This window comes from Bos grunniens, chromosome 16, assembly GCF_055505025.1.
Source record: "Bos grunniens cultivar Pamir isolate PY7600 chromosome 16, Bosgru_T2T1.0, whole genome shotgun sequence".
NCBI classification, from domain to species: Eukaryota; Metazoa; Chordata; class Mammalia; order Artiodactyla; family Bovidae; genus Bos; species Bos grunniens.
The window spans coordinates 8,811,602-8,830,868 of record NC_141180.1 but is presented as its reverse complement, the minus strand read 5'-3'; the positions used below and the strand labels follow the sequence as shown (position 1 = coordinate 8,830,868).

Sequence of the window (19,267 nt, the reverse complement as noted above, 5' to 3'; positions counted from 1 at the left end):
ATTCAGATTTAGCAGTGACAGTAGCACAACAGCCTCATGTTCCTGTACCGTGCTGGAAGGCTCATTCCAATTGCATTGAGTAATTACTCTTATCTTTTCTTGTTACTTTTTTCCTTAACATATTTTTTAAAAAAAGTAGGGATCTTATTGGAAATGAAGAAACTTAGGTACTATTCAGAATCTGCATTTTGACAAAATCCCCAGCGAATCTAATATTAATTAACTTATTTTTGGGTAAATATGTGAGATTTAAAATTACCCTTAAATTGGTTCTACTTGACTCTAAAGCTTCTCTTTTCAACCACAAGGCTGATGTGACTCCAGTCAGAGGTTACTTTTCTTTTTTGCTCTTCAGTACAGTGTGCTGTGCTGTGCTCAGTCGTGTGCTCCTCTGCGACCACATGGACTGCAGCCCGCTAGGCTCCTCTGTCCATGGGATTTTCCAGGCAAGAATAATGGAGTGGGTTGCTACTTCCTACTCCAGGGGATCTTCCTGACCCACGGACTGAACCACTGTGCTACCTGGGAAACCTCTTCAGTGCTGAGTTAGCTTTAAATCAACTGTATCTGTCAGAGTGTTACCGAAAGAGTGCGTAGTGGGGTCTGGCTGCTCACCTCTCAAAAGGCAATAAACAGGCCAGACTGGCGATAAGGAAAGTTTGCTTTATTTCATATGCTGGCAATTGCAGATGGGGAGGGTGGTGGACATCTGTCCAAAGGCCCACTACCACCCCCTCCCCACAAGCAGGAGATGAGAGTGTTTATAGACAGAATTGGTGGGGGGGCTACATGCCTAAACAGCACAGTCACTTCTAACAGTCATCTTCAAATTGATCATCAGTGATCTGACCAGCATTATCTTGGTTGTTTTAGGTACAGTTCATCTTCAGTTCCAGGATCCATTTGTTCCTATTTCTCTGCATCCAGGTCTCGGAATTGTGGCAGTTCATGTCCTGGGTACAGTCTGGTCATCATGTAGTTAACTTCTCCCACTTGGGGTTTGTATCTGTAAGACAGATCACAGGGTATGGCTTGGAATATTATCCATAGTCCTTGAGAAGGAACTACAAGTCCTTGACTATGCTTAATGACTACATTACTATTAGTTGGTCTCCTTTGATTGTTTCTCTTTGTTTTCGTATTTTTCACTTCTCTAATTACTCTTATTCTTTGACTGAAGCTTTCCACAGGTGAAAGGCAGGCAAAAGACATGATTGGTGGTGGTGGGGGGGAGCAGGGCAAGGACCACAGGGTTCTGCTCTGTTTCAAGAGGGTCAGTATAAGTTGATTCTCAAAAAATGTGGTTAATAAGAAAGATGGTCCTCCCATGAATCATAGGAGAAAAATGCTGATGCTCCTCAGGAAACAATTCACACATCATTTCCCACTTCCCCCTGCACTAATGCTAAAATGATTGCTTAAATGCTGACAATATGTGAAAAGCTAATTTTAGTCATTCCCTCTCTGTTAGGAACTAGAAGTATGAAACCATGAATTGGTGATTTGAACAGCTGTCTTACCTTCTCTGCATCACTCTGTCGATCACAGCATTGCTCTCTGTCCTGGGTTTTATGACTTTATTTCCAATGGCCACATGTAAAATCATTTTCCCCATTCACAAACTAAGATGCCTGTAATCTGCAATCCTTCCTCTTTCGCCTTCCCAACCCCAACTGAGCACTTGATCACCTATTTTCACATCATTTCCTGCTCTAGGCATGCCTGTCTTGCCATGCTAGCAACCTCAGTGGCTCCCTATCATCTCCAAGATCAAGTAGAAACTTTATTCTTGGTTTAATGTATGTAACCCACATGTCAGTTGTAGATCTGTTACCCATCGACACCTAAAAAGTTCACCCCAAACCCCAGGAAGCCAAGTTCCTCTTCAAGATTTCCATGTCTCTGAATCTTTCACATGAATACTCTTATTTCTCAGCTTGGGTATTAGTGGATAGTGCTTCTGTGGCAACTCAGATATGTAATTCTGCTTGCTAAGTTCTACAAACACTTAAGGAAGCCCATAGATTTGGCCTTAGAATTATCTGACTCAAAGAGGATTTTTCAATTCCATTATATCACAAATCCCTTTTGAGCTAATTTTGCTTATCTGTCTAGTCTCATCTCCCTACCATGCCATGTGCTGTTTCCCGTATCAACACACCACGTCCTTCCTCATTCTCCTATTTTAAGAACATGTTACTACTTTTTCTGAAAGCCCCTTTCCAGTCTCCCATAAAAAGATTATATATATATGAATTTATGCTTCTTACACAAATATAAAATAAAAGCACATCAAAGATTTTATGTAGCTCAGTTAATGAAGGAGCTAGTAAGATACTAGAACTAGTTCAAAGGAGAATCTAAAGAGTAGAAACATACCTAGCTCATTAGGAATAGTTAACTAAATTTCCTTCAAAAATGTTAAACTGGCTTATTCCACATTGGAGGAAGAGAATCAATTGAATTTCCATCAGAAAAGAATCCTTTTGTACATCTCTGGACAAGAATCATTTGCATTGCTATAGTTGTCTACAAATTACAGAGTTGTAAATAGCTCAAAGATCATGAAAGACACAAAGACCCCATAAACCAGACACCTTGGATGGATGTGCTAGACATTACCTGGTTTTCATTGAAGACATTCTGCAGTCTTTTGGGTTCATTTCTAAGGCTTTCATAATTTTTCTTTATATTGTCTTTCTACCATCTTCTGCTCCTCTTTTCCCCCATTTGGTTGATCCATGTTGGCCCCCAGTGGTTAACTCATTTCTTTCCAGACACTCCCAACTCATGTTTAATAGCCCATCAACAATTTTTTCAGAATAACTATAAGCTAAGCAATGGTTTGCAAAATGATTAATTTCTTTCTCCTTTTGAATAAAATCAGGAAAATATTTTCTTGTGCTTAGGCTTCTGGTGCCTGTAATGTTTCATGCAGCTGGGCATGGAGACTTGAACTAACTTTAACTTGTTGTTCAGTCGCTCAGTTGTGTCTGACTATGACCCCATGGACTGCAACACTCCAGGCAACACTCTCCATCACCACCTCCCGGAGCTTGCTCAAACTCATGTCCATTAAGTCAGTGATGTCATCCAACCATCTCGTCCTCTGTCATCCCCTTCTCCTTCTTTAACTGCTGCTGCTGCTGCTAAGTCGCTTCAGTTGTGTCCGACTCTGTGTGACCCCATAGACGGCAGCCCACCAGGCTCCCCCGTCCCTGGGATTCTCCAGGCAAGAACGCTGGAGTGGGTTGCCATTTCCTTCTCCAATGCATGAAAATGAAAAGGGAAAGTGAAGTTGCTCAGTTGTGTCCGACCCTCAGCGACCCCACAGACTGTAACCTACCAGGCTCCTCCGTCCATGGGATTTTCCAGGCAAGAGTACTGGAGTGGGTTGCCATTTCCTTCTCCAAAGTCCTGCTAAGTTGCTTCAGTCGTGTCTGACTCTGTGCGACCCCATAGATGGCAGCCCACCAGGCTCTGCTGTCCCTGGGATTCTCCAGGCAAGAATACTGGAGTGGGTTGATGCAGGGAGCCGGTGTGAGGACCTCCACCCATGGCAAAGGTCATGAGGAAGGAGGCTCGACATATACAAAGGCGGGATTGAGCCTCAGGAGTCCCCCTGGAAATTCTTGAGCATCTACCCCCAAAACCAGAGTCTGCCTACTTTACTACTTTGTGCTCTCACCTACACCTCTGACTTTATGGGGGGCTGTTCCCCACCACCTCTTTCGGAGAAGGAGTTAACCTAGAGCTCCAGTTAATAAAAACTCCTGGGCGTGACAAGAGTGTTTTAACCTACAAACTCCTCTTAAGGTTCTCTAGCCTGCCTGACAGGCTTGTCCGGCCACATATGATTGCTCACAGCCTCCCAACTGTGAGAGGCACGAGACGCTTTAAACCTTCTAAAAACAGGTTCCTTAGAAAAGTTAGAAAACCATTAGTATAAGTATAGTGGGCTGATTAGAAATTGTATTGGTGAAGGGTTTTTCATTTGTTGAGCCAATGTTTGTTGCTAAGTCTCCACATCCCCTGCCCTTACACACATTAATGAATATATAGAAGAAATAAGTATTAACCTTTGATATTAATCACGTTAGACCTTAGGCTAAGTAAATTCTTTCCTTAATTAAAACCCACTACACCCTCACCCTATAGGAATGTAACTTTATCTGGTACTTTCGGAAGGTGAAGTCTTTTTTAAGAATAATCACCCCTGGAGAAATAAGTGTCCTGGTTGACTGACTGCTGTCACAAGGAGAGGGTCATAAATTGTCAGCAGGCCCCCTGGCCAGAAGATGATGTAACACCCCTAAGACCTCTGTATACATTTGTATGAAGCACCTGACTTTGATAAAAGTCAGGACTGCTGACCCCGCATGACTTTTGCATAACATCTCAGTGTATAAAAGTAGACCATGGAAAATAAAGAATTGGGATCAGTTTCTCGAAATACTGGTCTCCCCATGTCGCGCTCTCTCTCAAACTCTGGCTGAGTTTCCATCTGGAGCGCGGAGCCCGCCGTGCTTACTAATTATGCCTCGGCTTCTAAGATCCGACCGGGGAGGCCTCAGTGTCTCCTCTCCTTCAGGAGAACGGAAGGACTCCTGTGGCCTATGTAAGTGGTGCAAGCTTCTTGTCTTGAAGTTTTATTGGTTTCCGCGTAAACCAAGCTACTCAGCCTCTTTTCTCCACTGAATTTTCCTGCTGAGCTATCCTCATTCTATTACTCTTTATATCTCTAATTAATATCTAATTGAAGTTATTGTATCCTGATCCTCGCCGACATTGTCCCCGCTTCAAACTCCCTGGATCAGCCGGGGCTGGACCTCGGCAGGTGGCTCCTTCTCTTTAACTACTTGTACAGTTTCTTAATATATATTCCCAGGTCTTAGACTTCAATTTCTTCTTTGTGACTTTGGAAAGTTGCTGCTGCTGCTGCTAAGTCGCTTCAGTCGTGTCCAACTCTGTGTGATACCATAGACGGCAGCCCACCAGGCTCCCCCGTCCCTGGGATTCTCCAGGCAAGAACACTGGAGTGGGTTGCCATTTCCTTCTCCAATGCATGAAAGTGAAAAGTGAAAGTGAAGTCGCTCAGTGATGTCTGACTCTTCTCGACCCCATGGACTGTAGCCTACCAGGCTTCTCCGTCTATGGGATTTTCCAGGCAAGAGTAGTGGAGTGGGTTGCCATTTCCAGTTTAAATAGTACTCTCTTTAACAAAGAAGGTAACAGCAAAAGAAACCTTGAGAGATCCCATTTTCTCTGTCATGTTACATTTATATGGATGCATATTCTCCAAATGGTTCTCCTCTGCCTTATATATTCATTTAATTGCTCTAAGAATAAGATTTTGGTTGAATTTTCCATAATTCTCAGAATACTAAAGAAGTCATTCTCTGACATTTGGTTCACAGGTTGAAACAACTCTCTGGCATTTAACTTTTGTCATTTCTGTGTTTATGTCTTTCTAAATGTGAACTACTTGGAGAACCTTAGATGGTTTGGTTTATGTTCCTCTTCACTTTCTTCCTTATTGGGGCACTGCAGTCCATGGGGTCACAAAGAGTCGGACACGACTGAGAGACCGAAATGACTGAGTCCAAAGCATCCATCCCCACCCCATTTCCTTTTTTAATCCTGAAAGAATAAATTCCATGTGTGAAGACTAGCCATGTTTTTCTGCAAGTGGTCATACCCAGAAATACTGATTTAGCATTTGATACTAGACTGAGTTTCAGTACTATGGAAATCACACTGAATCTTCAAGCCCCCTATAGGTCATGTCACACATCTTGATCTGTTTCTTACTCGTTGATCTATTCATGATCTTTACCAGCAGTATAACCACATAGCAGATCCTCTGATGGCTTTGTGTGTCATATTTGATGAAGATATTTGGTTGATTAAAGTTGATATTAGACTTAATTTTTTTTAGGATTCTTTCAAACAATTTTTTTGGGGAGAAGGAAATGGCAATCTACTCCAGTATTTACTAGCAACCCACTCCAGTAAATCGCATGGACAGAGGAGCCTGGCAGGCTGAGGTTCATGAGGTTGCAAAAGGGTCTGACATGACTTAGAGACTAAACAACAGCAACTTTTTATAGGCTCCAATTCTACCAATGAACAGAGGAAGTCAACTGGAGGAGGAAATATCAAAGGATCTTTTGAGAAGGCTGAGAACAATGAAGACAGCCCCTCAACTTAGCATAAAGAACCCATCGCCAGGGTCCCATGATGGAAAGTAATATTGATAGTTCATGTTTCCTGTGATATGAACCTACTCTAAATCATTCCCTTATAGCACCAAGTAAATAAAGGCAAGTGAAAATTATCTATGTTTTAAGATACAAAATAATGTGTTTATTATTTTTGCCAGTCTCACCCAACTAGATTTAGCTCCTTGATAGCAGAATATTTCTTTTCTTCACTGTTGTATCTCCAGAACCTAGAGCTATTCATGCACCTGCTTAAACTTTGATTCCTGCAGACTGTTCACACAATAAAGTGAACTTTAAAGTTCTAAATGCTAGACTTAGCATGACAACAAAGCTTTTCCTGACCTGGCCTTGATCTGGTTTTCGACCCTTTCCTCCCTACCTTGCTTGGGCAGCAACACTGTCACATCTTTGTGCTCATTGCTTTGGTTTTACTTCTGTTTGTATTTTGGTCCTCGGGGAATTCTTTTCATTTCATGTGAAAGTTAGTCAATTAAAAGCATATATATACACACACACACACACACACACATATATATATACACACACATATATATATATGTATACGTATAACTGAATCACTTTGCTGTATACCTAAAACTAACACAATGTTGTTAATCAACTATGCTCCAATATAAACTAAAAATTAAGAAAATGTAAATATATATATACACGTAGTATGTTGTGCATATATATAATATATACAAAACTTCATCATTTATTAATTTTATTCAGAATTTTTTGATATTTGTGATAGGATGGTTTTGTAGTATTCCCCAAACCCGAAGTCTTACTATGTCCTTTTCCATCTCCCTCTGTTGTAAACATTTCTGTGTTCCAAGTGAGACTTTTTTAAACCATCACAAGATCGATTCTGTTTTGTTTTTATCTGATATAAGTGTTTATTTTAATAAGAAAATTTAGGTGGTGCTAGTGGTAAAGAAGGAGAAGGCAATGTCACCCCACTCCAGTACTCTTGCCTGGAAAATCCCATGGATGGAGGAGCCTGGTGGGCTGCAGTCCATGCGGTCGCTAAGAGTCAGACATGACTGAGCGACTTCACTTTCACTTTTCACTTTCATGCATTGGAGAAGGAAATGGCAACCCACTCCAGTATTCTTGCCTAGAGAATCCCAGGGACCGGGGAGCCTGGTGGGCTGCCGTCTATGGGGTCGCACAGAGTCGGACACGACTGAAGTGACTTAGCAGTAGCAGTGGTAAAGAACCCACCTGCCAATGCAGGAAACTTAATAGATATGGGTTTGATCCCTGGGTTGGGAAGATCCCCTAGAGGAGGGCATGGAAACACACTCCATTATTCTTGCCTGGAAAATTCCATGGACAGAGGAGCCTGGTGGGCTACATACAGCTGATGGGGTTGCAAAGAGTCGGACACAACTGAAGCAATTACGTGTGCACGTCTGCGGGCGCGCACACACACACACATGCATTGCGATTACTGACATATTTTGGGGCATTTCTGCCACTTTTAATGTATATTTTAATCTACCATATTAATTCTTTACATCTTTTTGCTCTTTACGTGGCATATTTTGATTTGATTATATTTTCTTTATGCCCATTCTTATTTCCCCTCACTGGTCTGAAAGTTTTAAATTTTCTAACAGAGTCTAAAATTTAGCAGTCTTGCTATTAGAAGACAAAGATTTTGAAACATTTCAGTTTCCATTATTCATTCCACTGTTATCAAGTATTTTACTGTCACCGTATTTTTAACACTTCTCTAATTTATCTGTTATCGTCCTCACTATTTCTGCTGCTGCTAAGTCCTTCAGCCCTGTCCGACTCTATGTGACCCCATAGATGGCAGCCCACCAGGCTCCCCCATCCCTGGGATTCTCCAGGCAAGGACACTGGAGTGGGTTGCCATTTCCTTCTCCAAACCATGAAAGTGAAAAGTGAAAATGAAGTCGCTCAGTCGTGTCTGACCCTCAGTGATGCCATGGACTGCAGCCTTCCAGGCTCCTCTGTTTATGGGATTTTCCAGGCAAGAGCACTGGAGTGGGGTGCCATCGCCTTCACTATTTCTAGAAGTCAATATTTATTTGTGTCTACTACCATGTTTTTACCAGTTTCTCTGTCATTATTGCATCATGTAATCCACTTTTTTTCTTCTAGTTCTTTTTTTCCTAATTCTTAACTAGTTCTTTCAGCAAATGTCCATAAGTTTTAGCCTGTCTCTGTTAATGTCTTTACTTTATCCCCCCTTTAAAATGGTTCAGATGGATATGAAAAAAATTCAAAAACACAGAAAATTTGAAAGACTTGTACAGTGAACACTTACATAGCAACCATACAGATTCTACTGTCATTACATTGTGATGTTTTTGTTTTATCGTGTCTATTTATCTTATTTTTTGATGCATTTCACAATAAGTTGTAGACATCCATATACTTTACTCCTAAATGATTAGCCTGAATATAACTAGCTAGGGTTCAATATGTAGAGTTTCTTTTTTGAAATAAAATATGCAGAATGCATAAAACTCAAATGTATCATTTTTTGAGTTTTGACAAATCATATACACGCATAACCCACACTTTCATGAAGATATAGAATGTTGCTATTACTCCCGAAAATTTCATCATGTCCCTCCCTAGGCAATGCTCAGTATCCCCCCTGAGAGACAAATACTGTTCTGATTTCTTTTTCACCTCGTGTGCTTGTTCTAGAACTCTGTATGAATGAAATAACATACCATATACTCTTTAGTCTAAGGCTTTTTCACTCAATGTAATGTGTTGAGATTCTTCTGCGTTGTTTGCCTTTAACTGTAGTTTGTTTCATTTTGTTACTCTGCAGTATTCTATCGTATTGGTATACCATGGTTTGTTTATTTATTCTGCTGGTGACGGACACATGCTGCTTTTAGTCTTTGACTGTTATGAATGAAGCAGATACAAACAAATCTTTTTTGAATGTATGTGGAATTTCTGGGGTGTGGGATGGGTTAATGGTTATCGATAGTTTTGTAAGAAACTGCCAGGCTATTTCCAAAGTGATTTTAAAAAATCATTTCAGACTCTCACAGCAATGTTTGAGAGTTCTGTTGGCTCCACATCCTTGTCAACATTTTGCCCTGTCAGTCTTTTGAAGTTTAGCCATCGTGTTGGGAACCACTGGCGTATTCCATCATTTTTAACTCTCTTGTTAGATTGAGATGTCAATATCATCTTCACATTGTTGTAGATGATCTATTTTTTCCTATGATAATTTTCAAGATTTCCTCTTTTCCTTTTACGCTCTGGAGTGTCACTTCTATATGTCTAGGTTTGGATTTGTTTTCATTTATCCTGCCTTTTCAATCTGAGAGTTTAATTGTGAGATATTTGATTTCTTTAATTCTGGAAAATTTATTCTCATTGTCCCTTTGAATATTGCTTCTTCTCCATATATGTTTTTATTCCTTAGAGGATTCTTTTTAGATGTATGTTTGAGCCTTTCACTCCATCCACTTATCATTTACATTCCCTATCTGTTTATTTCTCTAGGCTATGTTCTGTTTAATTTCCTTTCCAGCTAATTGGGTCTAGACTACTGAATAATATACCCCGGGGAGTTTTTGTTTCCATGACTGTTTTAAATTTTGTTTAATTTTGATCAAAATCTGCCTGTTTTTTTGTCATAGTGTCTTATTTTCACCCTAAGGTTTATATTTCTTTCTTATTCTCTGAATATATAAAATACACATTTTAAAGTCTCAACTTGCTGCAACCTGCCTTGTTTCTCAGTTGCTGTTTTCTCCAATTTTTTATTTGACTTCATTTATTATGTAGAATTATTTTTGGTATGATTTATAATTATGTCTGTATGCTTTCTATTGGGGGTAATTTTTATCAGTTGGATCTTAAGGTATATTGGTTGGTATATGTTTTTCCTGCAGTGGCAGTTTCTTACTGGTTTCTGATGGGGCTATGTGACATTTCTGTATAAATTTCTTAGCACAAGATTCCACACTGTGAGGGTAGCTGGGAGAATCCTGTCCCATTAATGTGGAAGACTGAGTGGTCTAGGAGTTCCGATTTGTGAAGGTTTACTGTTTCCACCCATGTTCTGGACCAGCTGAGAGCTCAGGCTTGTAGGTTCTATTTTTCCAGGTTCCTGGGTCCAGCGGAGACTCAGCTCCAGTTTCCCCACCATGAATGGGGCCTCTGTCCTCAGAACCGTCACACCAATACCAAAACTGGACACCCTAAGGAGCATTTCTTTGGAGGTTACACTCCCCTGCTGCTCCCCATGTATTCCCACAACTGCAATGGATTCCTGCCTATTTTTGACTTGTTTTGATCTTGGCAGTATATTGAAGATAAGCTTAAAAACCATTTATTTGGCATTTCTCTATGTTTGAGTTAGAAGGGCAATTTTTACTAGCTCAGTCTGCTATCTGGATTGTAACTTTCTAATTGTTCTTTAAAACCATTGTAATATGGCTTTGTCCCCACTATTCCATTGAAAATATTTCCACTAAGGTCTCAAAAGACCAACTGATCATTCTGTCCCAGGGACATTCTCCAGTTTTTACAGCAACACACTGAGTTCAATCCCTGGTTGGGGAACTAAGATCCCAGATGTCACACAAGAATAAATAAATAAATCTGGGCTTCCCTGGTGGCTTCATGATAAAGAATCTGCCTGCAATGCAGGAGCCTCAGGAGACATGGGCTTGATTCCTGGGTCAGGAAGATCCCCTGGAGAAGGGAATGGCAACCCAATATTCTTGCCTGGAGAATTCCATGGACCGCAGAGCCTGGCGGGCTACAGTCCATAGGGTTGCCAAGAGTCAGGCACGACTGAAGCAGCTTAGTACGTACATACATATGCATATGATGGTGTTCATTACTCTTCCCAGTTAAAGATTTCTCTCATGGCTTATCCCTACTTTCTAGGTTGCTCCTTCTCACTCTCTTTTGAAGGCTATAAGCTAGTGATTTTCAATCTCTGGCTCTGCCTAGATGTTTCTCTTGGGCTCTGCACTTGTGCGTCCAACTGCCTACTCTTGATGAATTCCCACTTCACTTCTGGCTTCTAGGAGCAGGGGCCATGGCAGATGAATATCTTCTAAAGGAGTGTGATCTGTGGGACTCCAAGACTTTTGGGGAGAGACAAGTCTCATTGAAGAGAAGGAAAGTCTTCGGTGCGAAGATCAAGCTGAAATGTAGTTTGTGGACAAAGACAGCAGGGTTTGGAGGACACAACTGAGAGAGGAAAGTAGCTGAAAGGAGAGAAATCATAAAGAAGCTAAGTACTCACTGATTCCTGAGCTTCATGGAGGCAGGTTCACAACCCTCTTTTCACCCTTAGAACCTATTCCAGCATCTGGTGTATGCTAGACTCTGAGCGAATGTTTGCACAATAAAATGAGACAGTTGTAAATGCTTTTCATTATTTTCCATGAGAGGGATGTGATAAAATACCTGGTTCTTTTTTGATAGGAGGAAATGAGAAAGAAGGATAATAGGCTTTGGGCATTTAGAAAGATATAATCCAGTTCTGCAAATGTTTAAAAATGCCTATTGGGTTAGCCAGAGTTGAGCGTAGCACCTACATCAGTGTGACACCCTCCAGTCAATTAGATTCATAGGCTACAATTCTTATGGAGGCAGGTTTTCTCCTTTTTCCCAGCACTTGGTGGAGGTAGGTGTCCATAATACAGAATATGCCTGTGTATGTGCTCAGTCGAGTCCAACTCTTTGTGACCCATGGACTGTAGCCCACCAGGCTCCTCTGTCCATGGAATTTTCCAGGCAAGAATACTGGAGAGGGTGTACTCCTCCATTTACTCCTCCAGGGGATTTTCCTGACCCAGGGATCAAATCCACATCTCCTATGTCTCCTGCATGGGCAGGAGGATTCTTTACCACTGAGCCACCTGGGAAGCCCCATAATACAGAACAGATCTTTCCAATGGATATGGCCTCCCCAACACATTTCCTGTACATCTATTGGACAATATGTTTTGCGAACAGAAATTACATATAATAAATCAGTCACTGGGTCATAGAAGCTGAAATTTCCCATGCATACTGCATATTCACCCTCTTTTAGATATTTCACTCATGGTGGCCAGGTAGGTGAAGTCCCTTCTGGGTTCAGTTTCTCCTGTTGATGCTTATTCTTTTCTGCAGAGGAAACACCCTTGTTTGCCCATTCTTCCTCTGAGAACTTCCAGGGCTCATGGGCGACTCTCCTATGTTTGAGAGGTTCTGGGCTTTTGAAATCTGTTTCTTATACTTCATGGTCTTATTGAAAGGAAAAAATGTAATTCTTGTCTTTGCATGATGCCATCTTCCCCCCTCACCCTACTCCTGGTGCGTGGTACTGTCTTCCTCTTCATTTGATACATATTTTTTGTTTGGCTTTGAGATTTTTCTGTCCTCTCCCAAACTCTTTTCCCAGCCATTCTGTAGAGCTCTATCTCCATGCTCTCTCTGTAGTGTCTCCATCGCTGTGAACTACTTTTGTGAACTCATCAATTATACCATGGCTCAATTATATATATGAAAACAAAGATTGGTGAAGTTCATCTGTGTTTCAGCTCACCATCTATTGTATGATACAGACAAAGCACGTGTTATAATCCAGGGGAAACCACAATACTGAGGGCATAGGGAAGGAAGACCACTGAGACACTGGTTAGAGACAGTGGTATACAATTTTAGAAGTTTTCATTTCGGACTCTGTATTGTTCTTGGTAGACGTTCTAGACAGAGGTAGCCCACTTCCTGCAGAGAGGGACAGAGGCAGTCTAATTGGAGCTCTGGTCCCAGTTATTTAAAGTTGTTTCTTTGAATAAAAAGTGGCTTTGCCTGTTATATAAGAATACAGAGGTACATTGCTGTACTGTGACTCTTTTACAAAGGTGTTAGCAGTGTTGACAAATTTGTAAGATTAAAGTTTGTTCTAGCTGACTTTCCTACATTATAGTGCTAGATCTCAGACAGAACTTTAAGCTGAGCAGCTCCTGGAAGTGAATACAGAGTAGGGAACAAAAGGTGGGAAGTAAGAGGCAAGGAGCGTAATATACTGTACTGTCTAGCCAGTCCCAACAAAGAGGGTGTGTTTACTGAACACATGCAACCTAGGCCTGCGAATAGCAAAGAGAACCTGGGCAAGGCGGAGCACAGCTTTATTCCTACAGTCAGGCAGTGTTGAGTGCCAAGGGAATGCGGGGCAGAGGATGTGTTTGTTTTTGTAGATGCCATGAGATATCCTCACGCTGAGTAGAGATAATGGTTAAAGATTTCTGACTGTTTAAATGATGTTTTAGGTCTTTTAATCTTTTCAAGGGTGCCACTAAAAGTGACAGTATTCAAATTGGTGCCAATACACACACGCACACGCGCGCACACACACACACACACACAGTGCGTGCTGAGAACCACAGTAGTAGTAGTAGTACGTCTGAAATTAAAAATGGAAGATATCTCTGCCCCTTTTTCTTATCAGGTAGCCTGCCACAGCTTTAACATCCCTCACCTTAAATGAACATCATCTGTTTCCTTTATACCCGAGCCCTGGAACACGAGAGCTCATTAAAATCTGAGAAATTTTATTAACTCTCTCTGATAGCTCCCCCGTCCCACCCATTCTTTTCTTTATCTTCCTTTCACAAGCAGGATTATGAGGTTGCTTGACAGATTTAATATCATTATGAAAAATCTCCCCTTGGGCCTGCAGTAGATTACATAACCTTAAGAGCCTTATTCAAACGAATTGATTCAAATGAAGTAGGCAGACACCTCCGAACCAACTCAGCATCAATACATCTCCAAGTTCTCATCCTCACTGCTTGTTATCTCATTTGTAATAGAGCAAAGAACCACTAGACGGAGCTAGGGTTTAAGAAATCACTGCTCTGAGCTGGGTGATGGATGTGCCTGGTAGAATCTTACCTTGTGGAAGAAGTATATCATTACTGGTTTCAAGGCCCAAGCAAGCCTTCCCTAACTGCCAAAAGCTACCATCCATCCACTTTGTGTCTCCACAAGGTGAGACACAGGATGATGTCTGTAATGGCCTGATTTATTTGGTCACTCTAATGATGACATCTGACCGTGGTATACTACTCTACAATTTAGGGGGCTCTCCCCAGTCAATAGGAGAAGGCAATGGCACCGCACTCCAGTACTCTTGCCTGGAAAATCCCATGGACGGAGGACCCTGGTGGGCCACAGTCCATGGGGTCGCTAAGAGTCGGACATGACTGAGCGACTTCACTTTCACTTTTCACTTTCATGCATTGGAGAAGGAAATGGCAACCCAGCAACCCACTCCAGTGTTCTTGCCTGGAGAATCCCAGGGACGGGGGAGCCTGGTGGGCTGCCGTCTGTGGGGTGGCACAGAGTCGGACACGACTGAAGCGACTTAGCAGCAGCAGCAGCAGCAGCCCCTAATCAATCACATTTGATCTTCAAGGCATCTCTGAGAGATTGCTGGACAAGAATTAGTTCCTCTATTTGAGAGATGAATAAACTGAGAAGGTATCTACAAAATATTAGGATGTGTCACGATGGTTAACCTGGACAGCTGAGGTTGCACAGTCAGTTTTTTGCCTCTTACATTCTTGTGTTAACTGTTGCTTGTCCCAGCATGAAACTGACTAAGAAACAATCAACTCATTCTTTTTGTGGGGCAGTTCTTTAGTCTCTGGTCATACACTCTCTGGAGACAGTGAAAAAACAGATAAAGCCCATGTGCCGGTAAAAATCTCCTAAAACAGTCTGAGCTCCTGCCCAGAAATCTTGAGTTGATGTAATTCTTCTTATACCAGGAGGCAGGTGTGAAGATCAACACAGCATCCTGAACACGGTGGCCCATCCATCAAGTCAAGGCTGTGCTTTTCAAAAATTAATTCATTTTTTATTGAAATTTTAATTTTGTATTGGAGTGTGCCTAATTAACAATGTTGTGACGGTTCCAGGTGGACAGCTAAGGGCCTCAGCCATACATATACATGTATCCATTCTCCTCCAAATTCCTCTCCCATTCGGTGCACCACGTAACATCCATCAGAGTTTCCTGTGCTGTACAGTAGGTCCTTGTGGGTTATTCATTTTAAATATAGCAGTGTGCCTGTCAAGGCTGCAGTTTTTGCGTTTTTGTGTGCTAAGTCACTTAATAATGTTCAACTCTTTGTGACCCCATGGACTGTAGCCCACCAGACTCCTCTGTCCATAGGATTCTCCAGGCAAGAATACTGGAGTGGGTTGCCATGCCCTCCTCCAGGAGATCTCCCTGGCCAGGGGATCAAACCCACGTCTCCTGCATTGGCAGGCGAGTTGTTTACTACTAGCTCCACCTGGGAAGTCCTCTGCGGTTTTTAATTGATGTCAAATGCCTGGGGAAGCTGCCCACCCCAACCCCAACCTCCAAGCATTTGCCCTCAGGGACAAGCCCCATCCCGCCTGTTTAGATGTTTGTCAGACAGCTTGGTTGTTTCCTAATCTTACACACTGATCATAACAGGTTGTGATTCTGCTAACAAACCAACAGAACACCTTTCTGTAAATATACATGTATTTTCTTGGTCTTTGCTAAAATATTCACTGGATAAGAGTGGAAATGGAGACAGTCAGCCCGCAAACTTGTCAAATGTCTGGAGCGTGCGTTTTTGACTTTAGGTTATCTTTAAAAGCAACCCAAGACAGCTGTTCTGAAATCCAACCAGTCACTCTGCAAGCCTGAGCCCTTAAGTACTTCATTAATTAATGGTCAAACACTGGCTTCAGAATGCAGGTGGGGTAACTTTCACAAACGAGGCTAAGAGACCCTAGGGGGCCAGCAGGAAAGGGTTTCAAGAGTTTTAGAGGTCCCAAGGGTTCCGGCCTGGAACGGAGCAAGGGAAGAGAGGTACAGTGCCACGTTCCTCCAAGATTCCCTGCGACCTCGTTGGGAGTGAACCCTCCGAGAGACAGCAGCTCCAACGTTCCCCTCGCCACCCAACCCAAGGCGCGCCTTGAGCACGTTTCCCGGCTGTGCCCAGAGCGCGGCGCTGCCCGTCCAGCCTTAGCCCGCCGCGGCGCTCGGCTTCCCAGCCGCTGCGGGAGCGCCCCGCTCGGTCTCCCGCAGGCCGGCGGGGGACACAGGCCCTGTAGGGGGCGCCGCGGGCCCGGTTGCGGCGGCTCCCCCCCGCCCACCCGGAGGCGGCTGCGGCGCGGCGAGCCCCGCGCGAGTACACAGCGAGGCGGGCAGCGGGGAGGGAGGCGCGAAGAGGGCGCGAGGGTGGCAGCAGGAGGGAGCCGCCGCCGCCCCTGCCCGCCCGGGTCCGCGTGGAGCGCATGGGGCGCTTCCAGCCGGGATCGCTCGCGGGCCCCGCGCCCAGCTTGAGGCTGCCGTGAGTCGCCGTGCCGGGACGCCCCCCAGACCCCGAGCTGCCGGGAGGATGACCATGGCTGGGGGCAGGAAGGGACTGGTGGCCCCGCAAAACACGTTTCTGGAGAATATTGTCCGGCGGTCCAATGGTAAGAGGTGCATTCGGATTTGACACCCCGGCTTTTTATCCGTGCCTTTATTGCAGACGCCTCCCGCCGCTCGGCACCAGCAGACGCAGCAGAACCCCGGGGCTCTGCTGGGAGCCGCGGTTCGGGGCTGAATCCCGGGGGATGGGAAGGGTGGGTAGAGTGGGGTGGGGTCTAATGGGTCTCCATCCCAAGAGGAGAGCTCTCCTGGGGTCGCTTTTGGGGGCCTTTCGCGCGCCTTCTCAGTCTCCTCTCCCGGGAGTGTGACAGCTGATGAGCAAAGTCCCGGGAAAAGTGATGGGAAGCTGATCGCGGCAGAAACGGCAGCGCCTTCCCCATAGGTACTGTTCGCCCCTCCGTTAAGGCTCTCTGGGTTCTCTGGCCGCTGCCTGCGGCGTCGCCTCCCCCCGGAGAGAGCCCCAGGAGAGACCGGCACCTCCGAGTCCCGGTCCCGAGGGATAGGAGGATGCTGCTGCTTCTACCTCCCACCCAGGCAGATGAAAAGTCCGAGGGGTAGGGACGTGGGAACCTAGGGACGTGCTGCAGGCTGCCGGATTCCACCTCCTCACCCACCCACACCCTTCGAAGTTAAGGCTCATGAAGGGCAGAGTTTCCTGAACTCGAGTGCAAAGTGGAGGGGCGCACGTATAAACCTGTCATCATTTCTCTCTTCCAAACCACAGCAGTGTTTTATAACTCTTGCTCCCCTGTACATTCTCAAACTCACCCAAACTGTAAATGTATCGATAAACCAGAGCTCCAGCCCCTCTCTTTCCCAGTGGCATTAAGATGACATGAGGTGGTGGAAAGTCCTAGGAGCAGGGATAGAATGCAATAATTTCAAACGCCTTTAGTACTCACAGCAGAGCTTCCAGGGTAAAGCGCTTACAGGGCAGTTGGGAGAGCTCAGCAGTTGGAAGATGCAGTGCACAGCCTTTCATCAAACAGGCTAAAATGACAGAGGACAAGCCTAGAGACGTTCTATACAGGCTCCTGGTCCCCTCTCCTTCCAGAGACAAATGACATTCTGTTGGGAGGAGGTGAAGAGCCAACTCAGGAAATGGGTTTTTAAAATGTGTAAATATCACTGTTGCCGAGCCTGCAGGAAATTGTGTTAAAACTCTGCACTTCTATTAGGATTTAGTTTGGGATTCAGGGGAAGGGCATGAAAGTGACTTATGCTACTAGAAAATACTCTTTATAATTAAAAACAGATTTAAATTTATCTTCTAATAAATAACATCAACTGGGATAGCAAATCATCATGTATTATTCAGGCACTTTTTAGAAATGTGCCTCTTGAAGAATTTCTGGTCAATCACCTTTCCTTTCAAAAGTGAAAGTGAAAGTTCCTCAGTCCTGTCCGACTCTTTGCTACCCCGTGGTCTACACAGTCTATGGAATTCTCCGGGCCAGTATACTGGAGTGGGTAGCCTTTCCCTTCGCCAGGGGATCTTCCCAACCCAGGGATCGAACCCAGGTCTCCTGCATTGCAGGTGGATTCTTTACCAGCTGAGCGACAAGGGAAGCCCTTTTCCTTTCAAGGGCTTCCTCAAACTAAGGTGGCTTTCTAACAGAGTCCCAGCCATTACCTGAGGAGAGAAGGGAATGCTAATTACTATGTGAACAGCCACAATGAACTCTTCGGCTGTGAAAAAGCTGCAGATGATCATGGCTCTTTAAGTAAAATCGCTGTTTAAGAGTTAATTTGCTGTGATTGCTGTTGTTATTGGCCTGTTGTGGGTTATCAAGAGAGTCGTGCTATTTGAGGATCCCATTGACAGTGACATCAACTTTCTCATAAGAATCAATGACAACTGCATTTTTTGGGTGAAGAGGTAGCGCCCTTTAAATATGAGGGAAAACTATATCTAATATATACCTTATCATGTTTTTGAGTGGAGAGAGTGGTAAGAGAATCTTAAAAGTGACACTCACAAGGTTCCTTAGGCTTATAGGAGGAAATGAATCATGGAGCTAATAACCACAGTAAAATGACAAAAAAAAAAGATACGAATTCTGGAGTTGACACGATTACAAAAACTCCTGGAACTGAGAAGGCAGGATACTTTCTGATTTAGTTGATCTTCTTGGCGCTTCCTCCCCTCTGTAAGCAGACATGGAATGTTAATAGAATAAGTAGCAGGCAATGTTGTCAGCGCTGGCGCTTTAATTTCAGCTCCAATTCCAACAGCTTGACTTCAATTAACCAACCAACCAAAACAACATCAACAACGAAACCAAAACATCTTGGGAGGAAAGACGGATGAACATTTAAAATGATCTACTGTTTCAAGGTTGTGAGATTTCAGTTTTTAGTGACCCCTGTCTTCGTATTTCCTGAGCCCAAATAGGAAAAACAATCTGGACTCTTGGAAGTATCACAGTATCTACCAGCACCATGTTATTTTACTGTGATGGAAAAAATCTATTTAAAAATATTGATTGTCTCCTTCTAGAATCCACCAGCCTTTTTGGGAGGGGGGCATGAAATTGTTTAAATAGCATTTACCTTAAAATAGTACTTTTTGATAATTTTCTTAGGTATTTTCTCCCAGTGGTCCTAT

At 43.4% G+C, this 19,267-nt stretch overlaps 1 protein-coding gene and 1 long non-coding RNA gene across 18 annotated transcripts in view; one reads left to right on the top strand and one right to left on the bottom strand.

Moving 5' to 3' along the window:
- Positions 1-643: 643 nt before the first annotated feature.
- LOC147356121 (uncharacterized) lies at positions 644-18,703 on the bottom strand. The gene is made up of 2 exons (XR_015143053.1): positions 17,562-18,703; positions 644-1,006 (listed from the first exon to the last, which is right to left on the bottom strand). It is a non-coding gene; the product is annotated as an uncharacterized LOC147356121 (long non-coding RNA).
- Positions 15,981-19,267, top strand: part of KCNH1 (potassium voltage-gated channel subfamily H member 1) — a 436,030-nt gene continuing 432,743 nt past the window's right edge. For 2 of the 17 annotated variants that reach the window (XM_086343234.1, XM_086343246.1), the window contains exon 1: positions 16,228-16,703. In XM_086343234.1, coding sequence (XP_086199360.1) covers positions 16,625-16,703 — 79 coding nt within the window. In that variant the 5' untranslated portion in view covers positions 16,228-16,624. Of the gene's footprint in view, positions 16,093-16,175; positions 16,704-19,267 lie in introns of those variants that run through there. The other 15 variants (XM_086343247.1, XM_086343248.1, XM_086343239.1 and 12 more) reach the window with 12 other exon arrangements.